A 22,998-nucleotide genomic window follows, 5' to 3' on the forward strand; every position below is an offset into this window, starting at 1 on the left:
AAACAAACGCTAAAAACTTTAAAACTGTATAATTGCTAAAAACAAAAGGAAAGAAAACAGCCCAATAATCTATAGACAAATCGATCACAGCCCAGTTATATTTATACTAAAATTCTCATGAATTGGCAACAATTGTATTTATTGTATGTATTAATTAATGTAATTTATTTTATTTTATATTTCGCCAAACAAACGCAATTCTAATTTTATTTCACGCCCCAAAATATCCATGAAATGGTTGTGGCCGGGCTTCATAGTAAAGATAACAGCTATAGCATCTGTAATAGTAGCGATTATGTACCTATCCGCAAATCCAAATCCAAATCCGAATCCAAATCCAAATCCCGATCCAAATTGGAATTACTGTCAAGGGTCAGGCACCATAGGCAATAATATTACTAAATATAATTTATTGCAATATAGCCAAAAGCAAGAGACGAAATAAATATCGATAAAAATGAAAAATGAAACACGTTTAGAAAGCTATACATATATAACTAGATATATATATAAATATATAAATAATGTATGCAGTTATATATATAGAAGCGCTTAACATTATGAAAATCGTTGGAGGAATGAAATCCGCTTAAAACTGAACGCTGCATTTGATGTAAACGATCTGCAAATAATGTACTTAATCGCATGTTTAGTTTAGCCTGCGCCCAGACGCCGATTCATTTCATAGTGAGAAATATATTCTAAATAAAAATAACAAAAACAAAGGAAAACGTGAATCTAAAGAAAACATAGCCTAGTTACGTAACTGTAAGTCGAACCATGCTTGATCCGTAAACGGTTTTATATTTGCGAACTGTTTTATTTCGATGTGCTTAATGGAATGGTAATGGTCGGATCCTATACGCTTTCCCTCTTCTCTGTAACATACGAAACTCCGCTGGATAACAACTATTTATATAACTAAATCATGCAACAATAAACAATTAATTAAAGTACATACAAATTTTACATTAATGACTACATACACTTAAACGCTATATGCAGCAGTTGCAATATAAATAAATACAACACAGCAAAACAAAAATATTTATATATATAAAATATGAAGACAAAAAAACAAACACTGAAGAAAAAATTGAGAAAATGAACATGAAAGAAAATGAAACAAACCTTACAACAAATTTAACAAATTATAGTCAGGATAAAGCAGAAATTATAAAATTATATGCTTACAAATAATTTATCCAATATTGAATTGTAATTTTTTAAAATGTTAGTCATTACAATGAAATAAAAACGATATATGAAAATTAAACATTTTGTATCAAATGCAAAAAAATTCAATTTGATTTGAACTCTAATTCGTCGTTATTCGAGTTGTTGTTTTGAGGATTCATTATAAATATAAACTCATTATTTATAGGCCACATTCAAATCCTTTGAAATGTTATTCACGAAAGCTAAAATATTATGTATGACATCCGAGATCTTCCACAGTTTCTAGAGTTGTCAAGTTGCGAATGCGGATCCATAACTTTGGATGGAAAGTAGAAAGAACTGCCCCTAGATACAAATGTGCTCTTCTAAAGATAATATTCAAGCGTACCAGATCAAAATTAAATAGTAGCAATAGTTTTTTAATACATTATATTTTTTTAAAATTACATCTATATATCCCATCATTTTAGTTGAATTCAGGCAGTAAATATACCATTTTGTTACACTGTACTATTGTGTAAACAAACTACAGGCTTAGGTACATTTGAACCACATACATCAACCGGATGTGCCGATATCTTGGAAAATGTTTTTTGTCCGCTCAAAGCGCACGTCGTTAGCTCTGAAACGTTAGCCAACACTAAAATGGATATTGAGTTAGTATATTAACCGTTACACATGCATACAGTGACAAGCCGATGATTCCTTGTTGATAGCATTTTCCCATATACCAAACACAATATGTATTATTATTTAACGATGTTCTCTTTATTTTTGCATACGTAAATAAATATATATTGATAATAGTTACAACTAATAACTTTTACATTTTCGTGTGTTTTATTTTTTAATGTTTATCGGGCACACACTCGTTTCGCTCTGTTGCCGGTTTTTCGTTTACTTATTACAAACTGTAAACCTAAACTCTCAAAGCGTGAATAATTTCGTCAATATATGTATTTGTGTTGCTCTTGATTTTAATAGATTAATTTCATCAGTGATATACGTTTGTTTTTCCCAAGTCAAAGTATATATATATAAATAATGCAAAATATTTCAAATTTGTTTTTCATGCTTATTTCTTTCCTTTTGTGATAGAGGAGCCCTTAACATGGCACGCGCTGTTAGCTAACAGTGATCAGTAACATGTGTTGCAATTATGCTATGTTAGCTAACTGCGCTGCTAATTAACAGCCAAAAATTAGTTGTATTTGTAGTTGTTTTGTTTCAAAATAAAAACTAAAATAGTATGCAAGCGAGTAAATGTGTACTAAGTTTTGTTCAGTGCACTCCATTTAGAAGCTATGCTTTGATAAATGTAATCGCATAGCCAAACGAGCGCCGAGTTGTGTGTGTAAGGACTAGAAAAAAACTATTCTGGGATATTCTTTTTTGTTTGGCTGCGCGCAAAGCACCAAAAACAGAAGCGTTTTAGAATAATGCAGGCAGTTAAAAGATATAGTGGTAAATTTTTGTGATATACGTAAGTCGGCTACAGTGGAAAGCAAAAACGTAAACTATATATATACATGTGTAAAAAAATATATATACCTTTTTGCAAATCCACTTTCAATTAATTATATCTTATATACATAATTCTTTTCGCACATTCTTCAGTTTATACAGAGAATTATTATCGACAGAAAATAAAATAATGTGTTCGTATTCTACCCATTAAGTAAACACATACATGAAAATAAATACAAAATTGGCAAAAATAATATAAGTTTATATTGTTAAGTGTTGAGTAAATAAAAAGCTGCTTGGAACTGTTTTTCTAGCACTGTTCTGCTGGGTTGTTGTTGTTGTTGTTGCTGTAGGTATTCGCTTCTAATTGGCCGCCGTTGCATAAGCAAAACAAGTGATTCTTTAATTAATAATAACTACTAAATTTAAACATTTTACTACAAGTATTTACAAATCACAGCTACAAACACTAAGACAGCAGGTGTGGCCAGTGTTGCATAACATCAACATCAACATCGACATCGACATCGACACGACTACGACTACGACGACAGTCGTTAACGAAATGACGGCGGCAACGGCGACGACTAACAGAACTCCTATTGGCATGGTTTTACTGGTAATCATATTCATACAGAACGAAGCCTAATTAAATCATAGTCCGGCGCGCTTAGATCTTAGAATTTTCTAGCATACGTGTGTGTGTTTGTATGTTTGTGTTTCTTTTCAGCTTACAGCCAGCCTCCTTTGCGGCCAAACAACAAGGAACTAACCGAACCCACAAAGGCCTGTGTAATGCTCTGTGGCGCCGTCTTCGACTCGCTATCGTTGCCCTTGGCATCGGTCGCGGATCCAACGGCTGATGCACTGCCATCGGACACCTTGCCCAGATCGGGTCGCACTCGTCTTCCACTACTTCCACCCGCTATGGTGCCCAGATCGGGTCGCTGAGCTGCCATGCCGTTCTTAAGGTTTCGTCGCGACTTCTGTCGCTGCATTTGCTTGAGTCGCGTTTCACTGGCTGTCGAGGGCACATCACCTGCTGCTGTCACTGCTGCTGCTGCTGCTGCTGTTGCACCTGCCGCAGGTTGTGACATTTTCGTTGTTGCCGAACTTGCCTTAGCATTCAGTTGTAGCACAATGCCCTGGTCATCGCTATCCTCGCTGTTGTATGCGCTGGTGGTGGCGCTGCCGCTGGCCACGCCCATTGTAGATGTTACTTGTGGTGTTGGCGATTTAAGGCCGCGATGCAGAACGCCCTTGATTTGTGCACGATCAAAGTGTATATCATCCACGATGCTGTTGCTGCTGGTGTGCAAACTCTGCAGGCTCTCGCCGCTGATGCTGCCGCAACTGCTCAACTGGGAGAGCGGCGAGCTGCTGCGATTGGCAATGCCGGCGCTACGGCCACGCTGTGCGCTGATTATGTTCTCGAGCCCGATGCTCTCCACCTTCTCGATCAGATTGAGCGAGCGCAGCGCTCGTCGCTCTAGATGCGACAGCATCACCTTCTGCTGGTGCTGCTGTTTGCTCAGGCTGCGCTGCAGCTGCACATCGCTGGGGCCCACCAATTTGCGTTTGATTAAATCAGCACCCGAGGACAGAAGTCCAAAGAGCGGCTCTGGCGATTGGCCACGTGGCGGCGATCCTTCCGGACTGTTGCAGGGTGTCACAGTTGGCGAGAAATTCGGACCGGCTGGCGTGTTCAGGGCGCTGGGGGTAACCGCCTTGATTCCACGCTCATTCAACATACCAGCCAGACCCAAATTAACCGAAAACGTTGAACACGAATTCTTCCGCGACATTCCGGCTCGAGGCGTAGCCGGACAACTAAATAGAACAGAAACAAAAAAACATAAGCCAAAAGTGAATAAAATGAATTATTATTTGTGAACTCACCTCGGCTGCCTGGATGTAGATGTGGAGGCCATTCGCGAGGACATTTGCGACTGAGAGAGGAAGGACAAATCGTTGACGAAACCATCATCCGGATGCATGACCATGCTATTAGTATAGGTGTACGTGCAGCCAGGGGCTTCGAACTGTTTGCCCATGCCCAGATCCTCGCTTACATCCTCTTCCACATCGGATAGTGTATACAACTGCATGCCTAAATCATCGAGACCACGTCCACCACGTATTGTCACACCTGGTCGCTCCTCCAGCAGTCCACTGAGCGTGGGCGTGGCAAGGCGTGACCAGTGATGCAACGTCTGTGAGCCCTCCATTGGCTTTACAATCTGCAGCTTCTCTGGAAGACGCCACTGGTGCGTCGTTAGACCAGACGAAGAGCCCGATCCCGTTGACATTATGCTGTCCGGCGTGCGCACACCCATAGGCAAAGTAAGTCCAGTAGCCTGTCCGCCCGCTCCAGCGCGGCCTTGTGGGGGTTCATCGTAATTGTAGGTACCGACAGGCGCATACGATAGCATCGCACGCCGAGCCAACACCTCAGCGGGTGTCAAGCGCTTAAGTGCCGCCTCCAACTCCTTAGCACCTGGAGCGCCAGGCACACCAGATGGTTGCGCCGGATAGCCATCGTCTGACTGCGAGTTAAGGCTTTCGGTTGAGAGCGTCTTCAGACCCAGCGAATTGCTGCTGCCACGATAATAAGAGCCAGCCGGATATGCCATGGAGGCCATGCGCGGTCCGGATGTACTGCTCATAGACATGGCGCCCAGCTGAGTCATCGACACATTACCGCTGTCCATGTAGTTGCCACTCTTGGTGGCACAACGAACAGTGTCGAACACGCGTTTGTACGGCGGCGGCCCATATATGCTGCTGGAACCAAAGCTGGCTGCCATGCCACCCGGCAGCTGCGACATCATGCGACTAATGCGATCCGCACAGCGCTGGCTATCACCGGATATACCCGAGTCAAGGCTGTTCTCCGAGTACAGCGACGACTCCATCAGTTCTGAATGCAGTGACTCCACAGCCACAACTGCAGCTGCTCCATTCGTGCCAAGGCCACCCAGGAAGGAGCTACGAGCCTGCGGTTGCGAACGCTTTCGCTGCTGCTTTAACTGATCCTGGGCAGAGTGCAATAGCGCAAGCACCTCTTCATAGCGCTGCTTGAACTCAACCAGTTCTAGAGCGAGCGCATTTTGATTCTCCTTCGTCACGTGCAACAGAGACAGGTGTTCATCATTGTCCTGCGTCAGCTGATGCAGCCGCATTTCAGCTTCTGCCAAGCGAGCGGTGAGACTCACAATTTGCTCATGCTGCAGTCGATTCTCTTCGCGCTGTCGCTCCAGCTCCAGACTGATATTATCATACTGAGAATTGGCATCGTTTAGCTGGGCACTTATATCTGCCATCAGTCGTCGCTCGTGTTCCTCCACCTCATCTGTTTGGTGAGCCAACTGCGTGGCTTCGCTTTTCAGCGTCTTATTCTCATCGAGCAATGAGTTCACCTTCTTTTGCAGCAGGTCCAGGGTTATGGATTTTGACATGGTGGGCGTATCTATATGTTAATAAGTTTATTATTATTATTAGAACTCTACATTGCTTGAAACTACTCACCCGCATCAGTTGCATCGTCTGCGTCGTTAGTAAGCACCGAAATTAGTTCGTTCTTCTTGTGCAACTCGTGCAGCAGCTGAGCGCGGTCATCGTTGGAGGATTTGAGATCCGTTTCCAGATCACTAACACGCGCCTCTAGTGCATTGTTTTGCGTAAGCAGCTCCTTGCCAATTTGCACTGTCAGCTCCAAATCCTTTTCCTTCTCTTCCAGCAGACGCGTCACGGCTTCTATATCATCGTAGGCGCGAGTCATCTGGCTAACACGGTTACCACATAGAACTGCAAGCAATACACATTCTCACATTAATACATTTTTGCACAGAAGTATAAACAAAATTACGAAATTAAACATTAAACATTACTAGTTTTCACAATTCGACTTAAATTACAGACAATCGATAATCAGGGATGCAAGATCAATAAGCAAGAAGCAATTAAAGTACTTATCGACATATCGGTTTGACAGGGCTGCAGATCATTACGCAATTGAAAAGTGCCTAAGAGCAAGTATACCTTCCATTAGTAACTGTTCATTCTGCTGCTCCCGCTCTCCCAACCCAAATGACGGCAGACCATACTCATGCGCTGGCGTCGCTGCCGAAGTCGACGCTGCTGTTGTTGTTGTAGTGCAACCAGCTGAGAGCTCGAGTTCATCCTCATATTCAAGTTCATCTTCTGTCATGCAAAAGTCATCGTGCCAATCGCTCGTCGCTTTCGTTTGGCACGCAACGAATGCGCATTCTTCTAAGCTATTCTGTGTTGTTATTGTTGTTGCATCAACAGTATCCACAGCATCCACACGAGAGCAGCTGCTGCTACTGCAATTCTCAGTAACAAAAAATCGATGCTCACTGCCACCGGCAGCAGGCGCCATGCTGACAGCCGTCCGCAATTGCCGCCCAGTCTCCGTCTCTTTCGTTGGGACTGCCGCTGCTCCTTTGGCATTGTTTACGTGCGTCATGGCCAATCTATGTAGATGTTTCGTTTTATTCTCGTTTGCTGCTATTACAAATTTCCTTAGTCACGAAGCGTTCTGCGAGTTTCTTTTTATAAATGTTTAAATTTTTTGCGATTTAGCTCTTTTGACTATATCGCGTATTATGTAATAAACAATCTCATTGTAAAGTCTGCTGCCAAGGCACTTGGTTTCATTGTTGGTGTTGGTGGTGGTGGATGATGTGGTCGTTGTTGCCGTTGACTGTAATCCAGCGGCCTTTTGGGGTTGCAACGTTACATATATAGCTACATAGGTCACATGACTTTAGCTATTTTTGTAATTTTTTTTTGCCCTTCAATGTGAGTTGCAAAAGCATTCTCAATAGCAGATAAAACACTTAAATTAATTGCTAAATTAACGCGAATTGTCTGAAGTCAGCAGAGAAACTAAAACTGTCATCGCTAAAGCTGTCTCTCGCGCGCTCTCTCTTCACTCTCTTTTTTGTTGGTCTTTGCCACCCACTCTGCGCGCGCTGAGTGTGCGCAATATTGTGCGCTTTGTTTTCAACAAAACTTAACATAAAAACCTAGCTTGAACTTCTAAACGAGTATTTAAATATATTTATAGCCGTGAGCGCAACTTTTAAACTCTCAAATTCAAAGCCACTTCTTGCAAGCGCGACGCACACACACACACTGAGAGTAGTCAGACGGACAGAGGAACGAGCAGAGGCAGAGGCAGCGAGCAGCGCAGCAGGCAACTGCAGGCTGGAAGTAAAAGGCGTTTTCCCTAAGACACAGTAAACTCGAGTGAAAGGAAGACAAACAAAAATGTTTGGTGAAAAGAAATGCAACATCAACAGTAACACATGTGTATATATATGTATGCTGTCTCTGCCTGTTCTACGGGAAATACGAGTAATAAATATGCGCAAATGAACAAACCTCACGTGTCGAAAATAGCCACAGATTGGTTTTTTTTAAAGTTAGTTTTGATTGCGAACTTCACGCGCGTTTCACTTCACTGGTTAGCACTAATAACAACAACACCGTTGGTAATCACAATAGCCACAAGGCTGTGGCCAGTCCAAAGGTTGTGAGGCATTAACGAATGCAAAAAGCAACTTCCAAATGAATTCTAAGGTAAAAAGAAATATCGCCAGCCGGGCAAACGGCGCTCCAAACTCGTGACGGAGCAACGCAGTCAAGACAGATTGACTCACACACACATTTACGTACGCACACACGCCTCGCAATACACAAGCACGCAGTTCGAGTTGTTATTGGACAAGCCAGAGGAGGGTTAAATTTTTAGTTCGCAATTTTAAACGAAATCGCGTGCTTCTTTTATTCGATTTTTACTTAAGAAAATATAATGTAGCACTGATTTAAATTCTCGTTTACTTTTTTGACAATATTTTCAAATTTTTTTAATATTGCAATTGGCACAAATTGTGTAATTTGCGGATTAGCAGATACACGACGAACGCTCACAATGAATTTTATTTGCTTGTGTTATTTGTTGCTGTAGTGGAATCCACCACCAAAGTTAGCATCCACATATGAAAAAGAGAGAGGCAAGCAATGTGCTGTTATTGCTCTGTTATGACCGAGCTGCGGCTGTTCTGTTAAGTTAAAATTCACCAGAGAAGAGAGTGAGAGAATGGGAGCAACTTAACAGCATTGCCAGCATGAAAAAAGTACATCTGAAATACCTTTACCTTTGTTAAAGGTTTGAGTACAAAATTGTTATTTATCTTAAATTAAAGTATAATTAATTAAAATAAAAATGGATTATTCAATTTTATTTCTTTTTGATGGTAGAGTAAGCAAGAGTATTCAGCACTCGATGTAAACATTATAAGCAAATCAACTTAAGATATTTGATACTGCATTACATTATAATAATAATGCAAACAAAACGCTTAATAAACTGCAATTATTTAGATACATATCTCTCATTTATCATTTGACACAATATTTTTTTCTGTATGGAACAGAAACCGGAATAAGGCTACCTAAACTCTAATCCTATTCATGTTACGGCGCGGATATAGTTGCGGAGGTAATTTTCCACGTATCCGGCGTATCGGACAGCAGGAAAACGTATTTTCCTGGAAAGCTAGACACAGACAAGCCATAAAATTCAGGTAGTAATAACGGATCCAGTTGAACCGAACGCAGTTCGAGTTCGATCTTTTTAGAACTTTTCGAATTCCAGTTTTAATCTGCTAAACACCTTCCAGCACGTGTCTGTCTGAACCCAAATAAAATAAAACGTGAAGATTCAATTAGTTGTCGAGTGTTATATAAGAGTTTCGTTGACGAATCTGCCAGATTTAACTTTAATTTTGCTTTATAGATATATATGTATTTGCGGTGTCTAATTACTCGCACGAGAACAATTCCTGAGTAGATTTTGCAGGAGCATGAAAAAGTCAATTTTTTTCTTTTGAAGAAGTAATATTTTTCTTAATTATCGTCGATCATTAAGCTACTCGTTTAATGACTTTTGTCTGGGAACGCTAATAGAACCCAATGTCCATTTGAGATATAAAGCGAAGGGCTTTGCCCATTTCATTACTGATAGACGGACAAATAAACAAAATAAAAAGTCATAAGATGAAAAGAAATAACTTGAGTGATCCGCAGTTTTAGTCGATCTAACCGGAGAGTCATATCTGCGCTGATTAACGAGCTGCGATAGGTGTAAAAACGGTATGCACCTGACATTTTGAAAGAAAAAAAAAAACACAAATACAAAAACAAACAGCACAAAAGTTTGCAAAGCTGTTGAGAAAATAGGTAAGAAAGCCAGCAGTAGAGGAGTGAGTCTGACTGGGAGATACCCTGAAGACCATGTTACCCACTACAGATACAAGCTAATTATACTTTTTCACTGCAGGGAAATGGGAAAAGGTAACCAGAAAGTAAGGTACTCCATTAACCTCCTAAGATTAAATTTCATAGCTCGAACCTCTTCAAATGTGTGAGACGTGGACTAATAACTGAAATTTCAAATTGACTTCGATCACTTTGAAAGCAATGGAAAAGTTACTGATGATTTGCAACTCGACTATTTATCCTCATTAAGAGTACGCTCGATTCAATAGAATCATATTACGCATCTGCTCTCTGCCGCTGATCCAAGCATTTTAACAGAACCAATATACCCTAAGAAATGTTCACTTTCGACACGTTCGGGGCATAAAAAGCTTAAGATGAGATCATGTGCTTTTCTTGGAGCTTTAATAGTTTATTTTCTTTTCAAATTAACTTGCTAAAAGCTATTCTATATATATGTATATATATTTTTATATATCGATAACGCTTTGCACAAATATCAAGAAAACAAATTCAAAGTCTGAAATGGGAATTAGCAGAGAAACAGGCGAAAGAAAATAAAAACTGCTGTCGTGCCGCTTCACACGTCGACCACAACAAAGCAAATATACAAATAAAAAGCTAAGGAACTAAATTTAATTGAGAAAACATTAATCAATTGACAAATATAACACCAGACGATAAGATACGTCCCAAGCGCTTTCTGCACCTCAGCCAATGCAGCGGAGCGAACTCTCCGCTGCACTTGACACTGATAAAGCGGCCAACAGTCGATAAGACCGGTGATAATGGCTAATGACCAAGCTCAAGCAAATAATTCGCACCTGTGAAACAATGTAACACCTAAATCACCTTAATAGATAAGGTTATTATTCTAAATTGCTTGCCAAATCGCAGCTCAAATCTGCATTATCTTCACATATAATCAAGCAAATCCAATGAGAATATATAAATTTATATATATATATATATATCTATATATATATAGTATATATATAGTATGTTTATGGAGTTGATAAGTTGATAAGTAACAGTAGACTATAGCAATATGAACTCGCAATAAGCGCTATCTTTAGACATATATAGACATATTACACATTATATTGTTATATATATATGACATAATTTCCTAATCACTTTTTGGACGCTTTTCTCAATATAATTTTTTGCCTATCTAACTATATATATATTTCCCGATACAACTATAAATGTCCATCTAATTGTATACGTAACCAGAAAAGCGGCTATAAAGTCTGTACTCGTTGGGGGACTCACTCAAGTATATATTATTATCTTGAAAATGAATGAAAAAAAAACAAGAATTTGTAGAGTAAAAAATATAAACTTGACTAAAGATTATCTTTAACATATAATATACATATAATTATTTAAATATCATTTATCATGATAATATCCAACGTCGAATTCTTATTCACACAATAAGCCATATTTCCAAATTAAGGCCTGAGCCTTCAGTGTTGGCGAATGCTTACCTTTGTTGGTCAACAGACTGCGCACCACTTTCAGACAATTCTGGCCATCGACATTTTTGGAGGCGTAGTACATGAGCTCCCAGGAGTTGGCCGTTTGCAGCAGCTGCGCGGGCAGCTCAAAGTTGGGCCCATCGGCGGGCAGCGCGCCCGTAATGGGACTGGGAACTGGAGTGCTGGGCGTGCTGTCGTCTTGAGCTTTGGACGGCTGTGGCTGCCCCTTGGCCGCAAAGTCGTGTAGCAGCGCCAGCAGTGGTGCGGAGGCATTTGCAGTTGCCTCTTGTGGCGTTGCCTTCATCTGTTGCACAATGACACGCATGCGCTCCACCGCCTCCAGCTCGAGTTCGAGACGCGTGGGCGCCGGCTCCGTGCCATTGACAATGGCCGACATCGACGCATGGGAACTGCTCAAACTGTCCAAGCTGTCCAGCTGCTGGTCCAACTGCTGCAGCCTATCTGCCGTGCGCTGGCAGTTGCTCTCCAGCTGCTTGCCCAGCAGCTTGTACGTGTTCTCAAAATGTTTGCTGGCATTCGAAGGCTGTTTGCTAATTGTTGAGCAGCTGCTGCAGTTGCTGATGTTGCTGGTGCTGCTGGTGCTGCTGCAGTTGGACAGTAGCGAGCAGAGCGAACTGCTGCTAGCCACATGGTGTACATCAGAGCTGTTCAGCAGCTTCCCCTCAAGGCCGGCCACAAAGCTTTGCTGATAGTCATCAGAGGCGTCTTCCGGCTCCAGCGATAATTCATGGATGATGGGCAGAGCTCCAGTTGTTACTGTCAGCTTCACATTATGTTGCTGCTGTTGCTGTTGTTGCTGTTTTAGATCGTTGCTCTTTAGAGCTGAATTGTTGCTAAATAGTGGCATTTGAGATTGTTGTGACTGTTGTTGTTGTGTTTTGAAAGCCAGCGCATTGTTTTGTTTAGTTTGGCAAACAAGTTTCGCACTTGGTTTTTGTTCAATTTTTTTATTTACGCGCACTTTCAACAGTTAATTGGTAATTTGATATGCTGCAATTTAAATTAGGATTTGCCAAAAAGTTTATGAATGAGTGTGACGTTAAACGTCTGTCAAAGGCCAGTGTTGGACAACGTGCACATTCCCAATTGAGTCCTGTTGACTACCCGCCCAAGCTAAACATGCAAATTGGCAGCATATAAAAAATTAAATTCAGCTTTGCCTTGATTGATACGTTCCAATGGCTTCCAGACTTGGGCAATGCACAAATTAAAAGCTTGTTCCTCTAACTGCAATCAAAGGCGTAGTGGAAGTCTTACTGCCTGCGCATTCAGTTCACATTTTGCTCTGCATTCACAACCAAAAAGTTCTGCATGTGTGTTAAGAAGCAAACGCTTGACCTGTAAGGGTCGCCTGTTAGTGTTGGACAACACTTAAAAAATACGAAATTTCACGGTTTCAAGAACATAGCACTTCCACTTCGTTCAGCTGATTGATCAAACTAAATGCGCATTTAGTAAACATATAATCAAATTGACTCACGACTGCTCAAGCCAACATTATCTTTATAGGCACGCACTTATCGAAGGTCTATTTTTGTTTATCTAAACACTTCACTTGCTGCACTATGAATATTCCTAGACAGATACAGATATATATATATATACATATATACATATATATATATATATTACTGTAGACAATGGCATGTATTATAAATTACAAAATTTCATTTACATAATACAGCATTTCCACTTGCCATTCATGACACTTTAGTCTGCAGCAGCATTAACATACAATGCAAGTGGAAAATATTTCAAAATACAAGCATCGAGCGGAAGAGAGAGAGAGAGAGAGAGAAGCGCAGCACAACTTCACACAGGCGTGTGGAACGACTGACTAAAACTGAAGAATGGCTTTGATGAGGCGGGCCCTTGGATTCGGAAAAATGTCGAGCATAAAACAAGTTAACATTTTATTAGCCAGCTCTCGAAAGATGCGCCTTTCCACTCAGCCATAACATGCCGGCGATCACGTAGCTAACTCTTTGGGGCTTTTCTTTTGAGTGGGTCTGTGTGTGGGCTAGAACCCATCTGAGTGGAGGACGTCAAGATGACCAGTTAAAGTAAAAGGGGAAATGATGCAACATTAAGTTAAGAGCCAGTGCTGAAGGCTGATGATGCTGCTGCGCTTAATAACTATCAGATCATAATTTATGGCCGAACAAAGTGAAAGAAAATTGAGCTGAACTAAAAAACAAACAACCGTTAGCTTGTGCCAAATACAATTTTACGCTGAGAGACGATCAACAATAAAAAAAACTGAAGCAAGCGAGCTAAATAATTTTGATGTCTTAAAAAATCTATAGTAGAATCATCTTTTTTGGCATATGTTTCGAAAAACTATATATAGATGAGCTATACTATTCATGAATCATATTTCTTTGACATCTTTTTATGAAAAAAACTTGTATTCCTTCATTTACAAACTCTATTATAATCCGTCCAATCTTAATACACGTTTGAGACTGTATTTTGATTTACCTCATAACAAAAACCGCATATCATTTCCACAGATATATATATATATATAAATATATATATATATATATATATCTATATATATATATATATATATATATATATATATGCCGGAATATCGCATATATAACAATAAAAACAAAATTTTAACCCAACATGGGACTCTTACAAAATTGAGTGAATCAACGCAAAACAGTTTGATTAATGTGCTGCCGCAAAATTAAGTGAAATTACAAAGAAATAAATACCGTGACACAGACACTGAATACTCTACAAATACTAATGCCATAAACAAACACAGCTGGAATTATGAAAACTGATACTGATAACAAATTTAAAAAATAAAGCTACTTAAATGGATTTCAGATAATGCAAACAGAATTTGCTTATATATACACTGACGAGCAAAACTGTAACACATGTTCAATGTTCTCACTTCAACGGTCTGTATTATCTTTTATACTTTATGCATGATTATGATCATAGTCTTGTTTTGTTAGTGAAATATTTGGCTCTTTTATCTATAAATTTGAAGACATTTGATTAGCGGTAAGAGAAATACAATGGCAAAGAGTAAAAAAAGTCAAATGTTACAGTTTTGCACTGCAAATATTTTTAAACAAATACTTTTATTAAATTTTTTTTAATAACGGGTCCACAGCCCTTTTGATTTTTTGAGGTTGTTTATACGGTTTGGCATACTTTGCGTGTAGCGTCGCACCATTTCAGGTGGAATCGAGTACCAAACGTCCTTCGTTCTCTCTCACAACTCCATCCTGCCATTTGGAGGGGCCGCATATTTCGCAAGCTGCGATTTCAGATGGCTCCATACATTTTCTATGGGATTCATGTCTGGAGATTGCGGTGGCCACTTCATAGTTTGAAACTTTTGGTTCAGTAACCAATTTTTCACCAAATGGGATGTGTGCTTTGGGTCATTGTCTTGCTGAAAAATGCAATTTTCAACAGCCAGACCCATGTTGCCAATGACTCCTCCCAAATTTTCTTGAAGACTTTTTAGGTAGTGCTCCTTACGCATTATCCCATCGATTAACACTAAGGGCCCAACTCCATTTGTACAAATACAGCCCCAAACCATTATGGACCCGCCACCGTGCACCGCACTGTATTTGCCGATTGGACTGTGGGATTCCTAGTCCAATACCACGTCGTCCGTCTGACTCAAAACGATTAATTTTAGTTTCGTCTGACCAAATAACCTTGAAAAATTTTTTTTAGCATTGTTTAAGCTTTTATTTGTAACTTACGGCATCCCAAACAGCTAGACCCCAATTTTCATGCATTATAGCACAGTTTCTAACGCAAACTAATGTGCCTGTTAGCTAGAAATGTTTTTTTTTTTCTTTCATTGGCCTTAAGCCCCAATCGGCCGAGACTGCGACGGGCTGTCCACTCACTGGCATTTAAATTTAACATATTAGCCGCTTTTATTGGCGTAAAGTCGCGATTGTCTATAACTAAGTTAGCCAAGTGGCGCGTGTCACGTTGGCTTAAAAGTCGCGGTCGGCCTCCTTTATTGATTTTAATGTTTTCTGAACTGTTTTTGTTTTTAACACTGCACAGTCATGTGGCTAATACCAAATTTATTAGCCACTTTCCTAACGGATTCGCCCCCTATCAATAATTCGATTATTTCCTTTTTCTTTTCATCAGCCATCATAATTATTTTGCAAATTGACTTAAAATGATCAAGGCTTATCGATTTAAACAAAAACAAATAAGTTTTAATGGTAAAAAAAGCTTTAAAACAAATGTAAATAGGTTTTGCTCTGCGAGTGCAAAACTGTAACATTTGACTTTTTTTACTCTTTGCCATTGTATTTCTCTTATCGCTAATCAAATGTCTTCAAATTTATAAATAAAACAGCCAAATATTTCACTAACAAAACAAGACTATGATCATAATCATGCATAAAGTATAAAAGATAATACAGACCGTTGAAGTGAGAACATTGAACGTGTGTTACAGTTTTGCTCGTCAGTGTATATATTTAAAGAGAGTACAAGGAGGATCGCATATAGAGACTGCAAATATTTTGGGAGGCGTTCATCGACATGCAACAGGCGTAGAGCCCTCAATTGATATTCATATATATGTATATTTGTATGTTCCACACACTTTATGAATCATACTTTAAAAGGTAAGCCTCGGCTATAAAGCAACGCACACACGGATCCATACAGAGTTAGGGGCATTAGTGGGTTAATGTAAATTACGCTGTCGCATCGATAATAAAGCATGTGAGAGACTTAAGAATGGCATTGCTTGATTGGCTAATTGGCTTTGAATGACAAAACTATAAAATTATGTAAAGGAAGACAGCTGAATAAAAAATACAAAAGTACGTTTGTCAGTGGGGAAGAAAAGTTTAAAAAGAAATAATAATAATAAACATACAAAAAATGCCAATCAATCGTGCTCACACGCGAAAATGAAATGAAAACGGTTTTAAGCAACAGCAGCTAAATAAGACAAACTTTGTAGTTTTGATGTTTTTTTTTTTGTTGTTCACATCAACTTTCACAAAATGATGTTGGTGGTAATTAATTAGTGGCAAAAGTTGGGCGCAATTAAATCTCCTTCTACTTATATGGTCAAGCGACGAGATGAATGCAAACAACAAAAGGAATGCGCTCGCTATCCAACACTGCTAATAAGGAAGTTCACTGTGAGATAAGTACTTGTATGTACTAATAACATATGCAACTATTTCCACTTGTCTCAACTGCAAGAAAAATGCTTTGCGCTCCATTTCGCTGCGCTAATTGTGGCCCGCAATGTGAATGTCCTAATCAATAGGCCAGTGACACACAGCACACAACACATATCACAAAAGACACAAGAGACCCACACACACGCACACAAATGTATAACAACAACCGTTGGCCGCTGGCGAACAGTTGCCAGAGGTGTAGTGATGTAAAATGACGCAATTTAAGTATGTCACTTAACGTTTTGTTTGCGTTTGGCAAAGAAGTGTCCGCGGGTCCCCCGGACATAATACTTATTATATCCAAGCATAAACACATAAACTCACACACGCACACATGGCACCAATTTTTGCCACTTTGTGCATTGTGTGTTGACCGGCGGCACCACCAGCACCAGCAGCTTAACACTAATAAAATATCCAACTATGTAGGTCTGGGGGAAATGATCAGCAATTTAACGTGCCTAATAGCTAAAAAAAACCATAGTATCGTCCACTTTTATTGCGGTTTATTCTCTCGATGAGTAAACAACGGAAAGCGTTTGCGTTTTTTCTGTTGCTTTAAACGCAGAAGATAAACTCACACGCACAGCTGACAAGAGCGGCGTCTGATTGATGCGATACGAGTAAAAGCAACGTAGCAATATAATACTGATAATGATTAATCAGCAAAGCAATTGTTGCGACCGGACTGGACTGGCCGGCCGCAAGAACAAGAACTTGAACTGGAACTGGAATTGTAATTGGAAGTGGATGAGCGGCATTTACAGAGCGCAACGGTAAATAGCTAAATTACGAACGACATGCAAAAGAGGACGAGTTAGCGAACAAACAGCTAACAGCGCTAACAGCTGTGCGATGCATCGAGCGGATAGTTGTAGAAAACGAGCAGACGCTAAATTCCGATAGACAAACACACTTGAATGCTTATCAGCAGGCGACAAATAGCGAGACTGAATAGCGGCACATGGAAAAACGATTATGTAAAGCATAGCCAGCAAATGAAGACGTTGAACGGGCGACAGTAGAACAAGCGAAAACAAATTAAGCTGACAGTTGCACACCCTGCCCATGCCCATGCCCATGCCCTATTATGAATTACAACTCCTACACACACACACACTCAGAGAGCATGTCGACCCCATTCATTAAATATGTGTTTACACACAACAACAGGCAACGAAATTCGTTTTCTTCATAATTCACAAGCAAGTTCAAAGTTTTTGTTGCTGTGTGCGCGTATTTCAGTTGTCCTAAAAATAAATTCAGTTGTATGACGCCAGGCGGTAAGCTAAAGCATTTGGAGAAATTCCAAATGTTTCGTTTAGCTCTTATTTCTCTTCTTTTTTTTGCACAAATGAGCAATACACAAACATACTCAAAGTGCGTGTATTAGTAATAATTTTCGATTGTTTTTAACTTTGCTGAGTGTTTCGCTTATGGTTTTGCAACACATTTCTTGAGCGCTTCATTTTTATTTTATTTTTGGTAATTATAATTTATTTTTGCTTATTGTGGCACGCATACAATTTCACTGGTACACAGCAAACGAATCATATTTTTGGTTCAATGTCGACGTGTTTATATTTTTAAATTACATATTAGAAAAAACGCGCACAACGCTTACGAATTTCTTTTGGCACTTTTCATTTCTTACGGCGCAGCACCGTCAGTTGGCAAAATCTTTTGAAATGCACACATACCGACGACGCACGCGGAATGACAAAAGCTAGGCAATGCCCCACACCGCTGGTAGCGGCTCCAACAGCTGGTTACTGTGTGAATGTCAAAACAGCGAATGACAACACCAGCTGATGTCAGTGTGACCAGCGATGGCAGCACTAAATTAGGAATATAATTGAATATGCTTTTTCGCTCACATTTTAGCTTTACAAAATATATATATACTAAATATTTAATATTAGCTCTGACCGAAACAGAAATCAAAATATATATTATAACCATTTTTGTTCCTTTTTGTGCGAATGGCAACAAGAGCCGCAATCAGTTTACAGCACTGAACATACGAACCACAAGTGTTGTGTTATGACCGAAAGCTTGGCGCACTTTTTGAATGTATATTGCGATAGCATTTGAGAAGTTAGCTATATCATATAGTTAAACAACAAAACAAATGGATAACAATAAAAGATTCACATTACAAATTGCACTTTAATAGACAATATTGTATTTGCTAACTAAGCTCGTATATATTAAAATATGCAGTAATTCTCAAGGCGCATAAATAATACTTTGTCACAAGTTTATTGGCGTCAAAAGCGAGGCACATTTGCAAAAAGAATGGAATACATATAGAATTTATTTTTATCTGCTTTGCGTTGCGTAGATAAAAGAGAATTGCGTTTTTTCTTTCATGCGGCAGAGATAAACAAATTTTTTAAGATCTTTAAAAACTAATAAAACTTGGCAAAAACCAAAGAATATATAATTCTAAACATATAAATATGTATAAATATAAATATGACAACAAATTGATGCCATACGTGTTTCAATTTTTCCTCTATTATATAACTATGGCAACCGGTTGAGAAATTATATACGTATATATAATATATACATTAAATTGAGCAATTATGAATGTGTGAATATTGGGCAATTAAAGTATCCATTTTATAAGCTTATCAGACAAGGTCAGACAATTTGTTTAACCAACTTCATGGACTATTTATAGTGTTTGAGTAACTTAATAGACATTGCTGATAGGAGATATACTTACGAAAATAGTTGAGGCACTCTCTAGTCTGTTCCTTTGTCAATCCGAGACCTTCGACTGGAATTGGTAGCGCTGGAGCTGGCACAAACCAATCCTCATTCGCATAGCCCGAGAAATTAGTGAGAAAATCATTTCGCACTTTATACTTCGGTATTTGTTCCTCCAGCAATGAAAATATTTCCACCTCCGGCAAATTCTCGTTGCTGCACAAGTCTGAAGGTGTGTGAATAGATGGGAGTAATTAGCAAAGGCTTAACAAAAGGCAAATAATTGACCAACTCACCAGTTAGGCAACTAGCATCCGCGGTTTGTGGTTTGTTGGGGGTCGTCGCCTGTTGCATGAGCCGCTTTGTTTGCAACTTGGGCAAGTGTTTGCTGAGCGTCGCCTGCGCGGAGGGACTGAGCGGCATTTGGCCGCCATTGGCCCCCAATGTTGCGGATAGCATAAATGTTACAGAATTCTAATATTGTCGATATCGATATCGATATATATACAAATACAATCGATCTATCAGCTGGTCAATAATGTGTAGTTAGTTGTTTTTCTGAAAACGGAAATGTAAACCGGCTTGTTAATTCACTGACTCTCAAACGAAACTACAATATTTAGCAAACAGCTAACAGCTAGCAACAAGTAGCACCTAGTCTACGCGCGTTTTCCTCGTTTGCTTTCTATTATTGAGTGGGCGCTTATCTTGCCGCACAAGTTTCGATGATAAAGTCAACGTCAAACGATGATTATTAATACTATAAATATTAGTGAAACGTCAAAGGATTTTAGCGTTAATTTATCACAAGCATAATTCGCACATTTAAACACAAATGCTACTGACGAAGCAAGTTCCCATTCAATATCACTTATCGTTACAACTGATTATTTAAACATATTGATTGATCAAATTTAGAATGTTTTATCATTATTATGTGCATGTAACATCATTATCTTCCTGAATAGCCAAGATACCGAGTATAGTATCTTTTATGCAATTTGTAAGCAATCCAAAGTGTCACACTTGTTTTTTTTTTAGGATGAACTTCACGACAAACAAATATACTCCTTTTCACTACATTATCACTAATATATACTATATTTTATTATTATGTCCACATATGACATTAGTTTATTAATTTGGGACAAAGCAGACAGCCACACATGCAATAAATACAGCTTTGTATCAGTTATTAAGGAGTTTAATAATGATTCTGCGTTGGTCACACTTGATTTTAAAATGGAAAATAAAATGGCCATCAGACTAATAGTGATCATGGGACTGACCAACAAAAAATTTATATTGATAAATAACTCGTAAAATCAATAAAATCTTTCACATTCTAAGCAAACTGATCCATAATAATAAAATTCACCGCGCACCATTCACTACCTTTAAAAGAGTTGCGTGCAGACTACCGAGTAAATGTTAACTGATTTTTCATTGTCTACCAAGCGATGGCTTTAATGGAGTCTGCACAAAGAGAACTCGAACTGAATTGAAAGTTTGATTGGTAATTGTTGTTGGCTTCTTATTTAAGAGTATGAACTCGAAGAGAGATGGCCAAAAAACAGACACTCAGACTACGTGCCAAACGCGGCGTATACGTATCGCGGCAGACTCTGCAGCTCGCAAACGAAGCGATAATAAAGCGCGGGGCGAGCGGAGCGTAACAACGTGTAATTAAACTGTAAACAAAACAGAAAAAGCAAGCAACCGAGTAATCGAAGAAAACATTTTGTTAGTGGGAGCGAAACTGCGACGAAAAATTGCACTTCCTCCGCCCAACAGCTTTCCAAGGCAAGCGAAGTCAATGGCGCTGACGCACAAAGGCCGTTTTAATAAAAGCATGTGACGCCGAACGCGAACAGCGACGCAGACATCGACTTCGAGGAAAGCAACCACCACTTAGAGCCACAGCTGAGGTATTCCCTGACCGTCGTCGTTTGATCAAGCGAGCGCAAAGGTTTCGCGATAATTGCGATAACAGCGAACGAATTTTGCGATTGCTTTTTATAATTTTTTTGTTGTTTTTTTCTATCGACGCGCTGCCATTTCCACTGCAGCAGTTGCATTGCGTAATAGAAGATAGAACAAATTTACATACAGACAAAAGCAACAAATACCAACAACAAATTCGTAAATGTGAATGGAAGCCGGCGATGTCAGCAGCGAAGCGAACGAAACGTATAGGAAAAAAATAGCGAATTGCTATTGGCTGCCGTTGTTATTGTTGCTTTCTGTTCTCGCGCGTCTTGTTTGAGACATTTTCCACTTAATTTGTATTTTTATTTTTTAGCTGTGTTACGTTTCATTTCACTGTCCACTGTTAAGCGCGCGTTGCCAGAGCCCCTGCTGCGAGAGAAACTGAATGGATGGATGGCATAATTCTCTAAAATAAATTTGAAAGCCAAAGGCAAGCAATGGCTGGCTGCAGCAATGGCGACGCTTGCCAAAAAATAAAGGAAAAAAAAAAACAAATACTAATTTGTTAAAGTTTCGTTTCCCTTTGTTGGCGTCAGCTTGTGCTTAAATTGTTTTGCCTTTTGCTGTTGTTGTTTTTGGCTTTTCTCGCTTCGTTCTGGCTGCTTTTACGGTGTACTCAATTTTTTGGCATACGCACTCACACACACAAACACCGTACACTTATATAAGCAGCGCTGCCATCGACGCCGCCGTCAGTGGGGCAGGGTCATTAGACGACACCGTTGTAATTTGTGAAATGAATTTATTTAAAGTGTTCCGCATGCATTGCCAAACATGAATCAGCTGGGCAGGTATTTGGAATGGGGGATGCTGCTACTCCGTAGGGGAGGTCAAAAATGGGATGCGTGGGCGCAAGAATGTATTGTGCGTATTCATATGACTGTGTGCGTGTACGTGTGTTTGTGTTTGGCTGAGGAGCGCGCCCACTACAAATGCGTGATTATAAAACACTGTCATCATTTGCTCAGCACTCGCGCACTCATTCATCAGCGTGAATGTTACTCATATTTCATAATGTTTTTCGAACTTGATTTGTTTTGAAAATGTAGCCTTAAACTAGTCCACACAATCCACGAATTATTGAATTTTCATTTTCAGTACAACTTTATTGTTGTTGCTCGACAATACCTACATTTGTTGTAGTTGTGCATGTGTTTGCCATTTTATTTCTTTTTCGATGTGTTGTGGCTGCTTTCACACTAAAAATCGAAATGAAAACCACATGCCATCTCTCTGCACAAGCGCGCGTTAATCGTTGGAAAAATTAATTGTAATATGTTTAGCTAGTAAAATATACACTTCGTGTTTGTGTGCGTTGAGTCACATTGAATTTAAACTAAATAAAATAATCGTTGGTCTTAGAAATTTGCTTTTTTCTGCAGCTGCAGCCAATATCTTGCGCACACCAGTGATGGAACAAAACACGATTGGCAGTTGTTAGCCTCTGAGGAACTATCGATGTTTTTATATCCGACTTTCTTTACATCGATAATTTGTTTTTCGATATTTTATTGCGATAATCGTTTGTATACGTTCACTTTTTCAAGTTATGTTTATATTATATTACAATTGTAAATTGCTAATGGCAGTTTCTCCATTTGATCCCTATGATTCAAGGC

The 22,998-nt window shown here is 39.3% G+C and overlaps 1 protein-coding gene across 3 annotated transcripts; it reads right to left on the reverse strand.

Annotated features, from left to right (window-relative positions):
* Positions 1 to 2,915: 2,915 nt before the first annotated feature.
* On the reverse strand, positions 2,916 to 22,788 carry LOC111594106 (trafficking kinesin-binding protein milt). 3 transcript variants are annotated; one of them, XM_023307263.2, is made up of 6 exons: positions 22,512 to 22,788; positions 19,687 to 19,948; positions 19,407 to 19,616; positions 6,175 to 6,453; positions 4,546 to 6,115; positions 2,916 to 4,476 (listed from the first exon to the last, which is right to left on the reverse strand). In XM_023307263.2, exons 2-6 carry the CDS (start codon positions 19,847 to 19,849, stop codon positions 3,378 to 3,380), a joined length of 3,321 nt encoding a protein of 1,106 aa, XP_023163031.1. In that variant the 5' UTR covers positions 19,850 to 19,948; positions 22,512 to 22,788; the 3' UTR covers positions 2,916 to 3,377. The 3 variants fall into 3 exon arrangements, with proteins under 3 accessions (XP_023163031.1, XP_023163029.1, XP_023163030.2); XM_023307261.2 differs by lacking the exons at positions 19,407 to 19,616; positions 19,687 to 19,948; positions 22,512 to 22,788 and adding exons at positions 11,448 to 12,449; positions 18,297 to 18,385; XM_023307262.2 differs by lacking the exons at positions 19,407 to 19,616; positions 19,687 to 19,948; positions 22,512 to 22,788 and adding exons at positions 6,688 to 7,142; positions 8,056 to 8,496.
* Positions 22,789 to 22,998: the final 210 nt, after the last annotated feature.

Source organism: Drosophila hydei, unplaced genomic scaffold (genome assembly GCF_003285905.1).
Source record: "Drosophila hydei strain 15085-1641.00,03,60 unplaced genomic scaffold, DhydRS2 tig00000149-arrow-pilon, whole genome shotgun sequence".
Lineage (NCBI taxonomy): Eukaryota > Metazoa > Arthropoda > Insecta > Diptera > Drosophilidae > Drosophila > Drosophila hydei.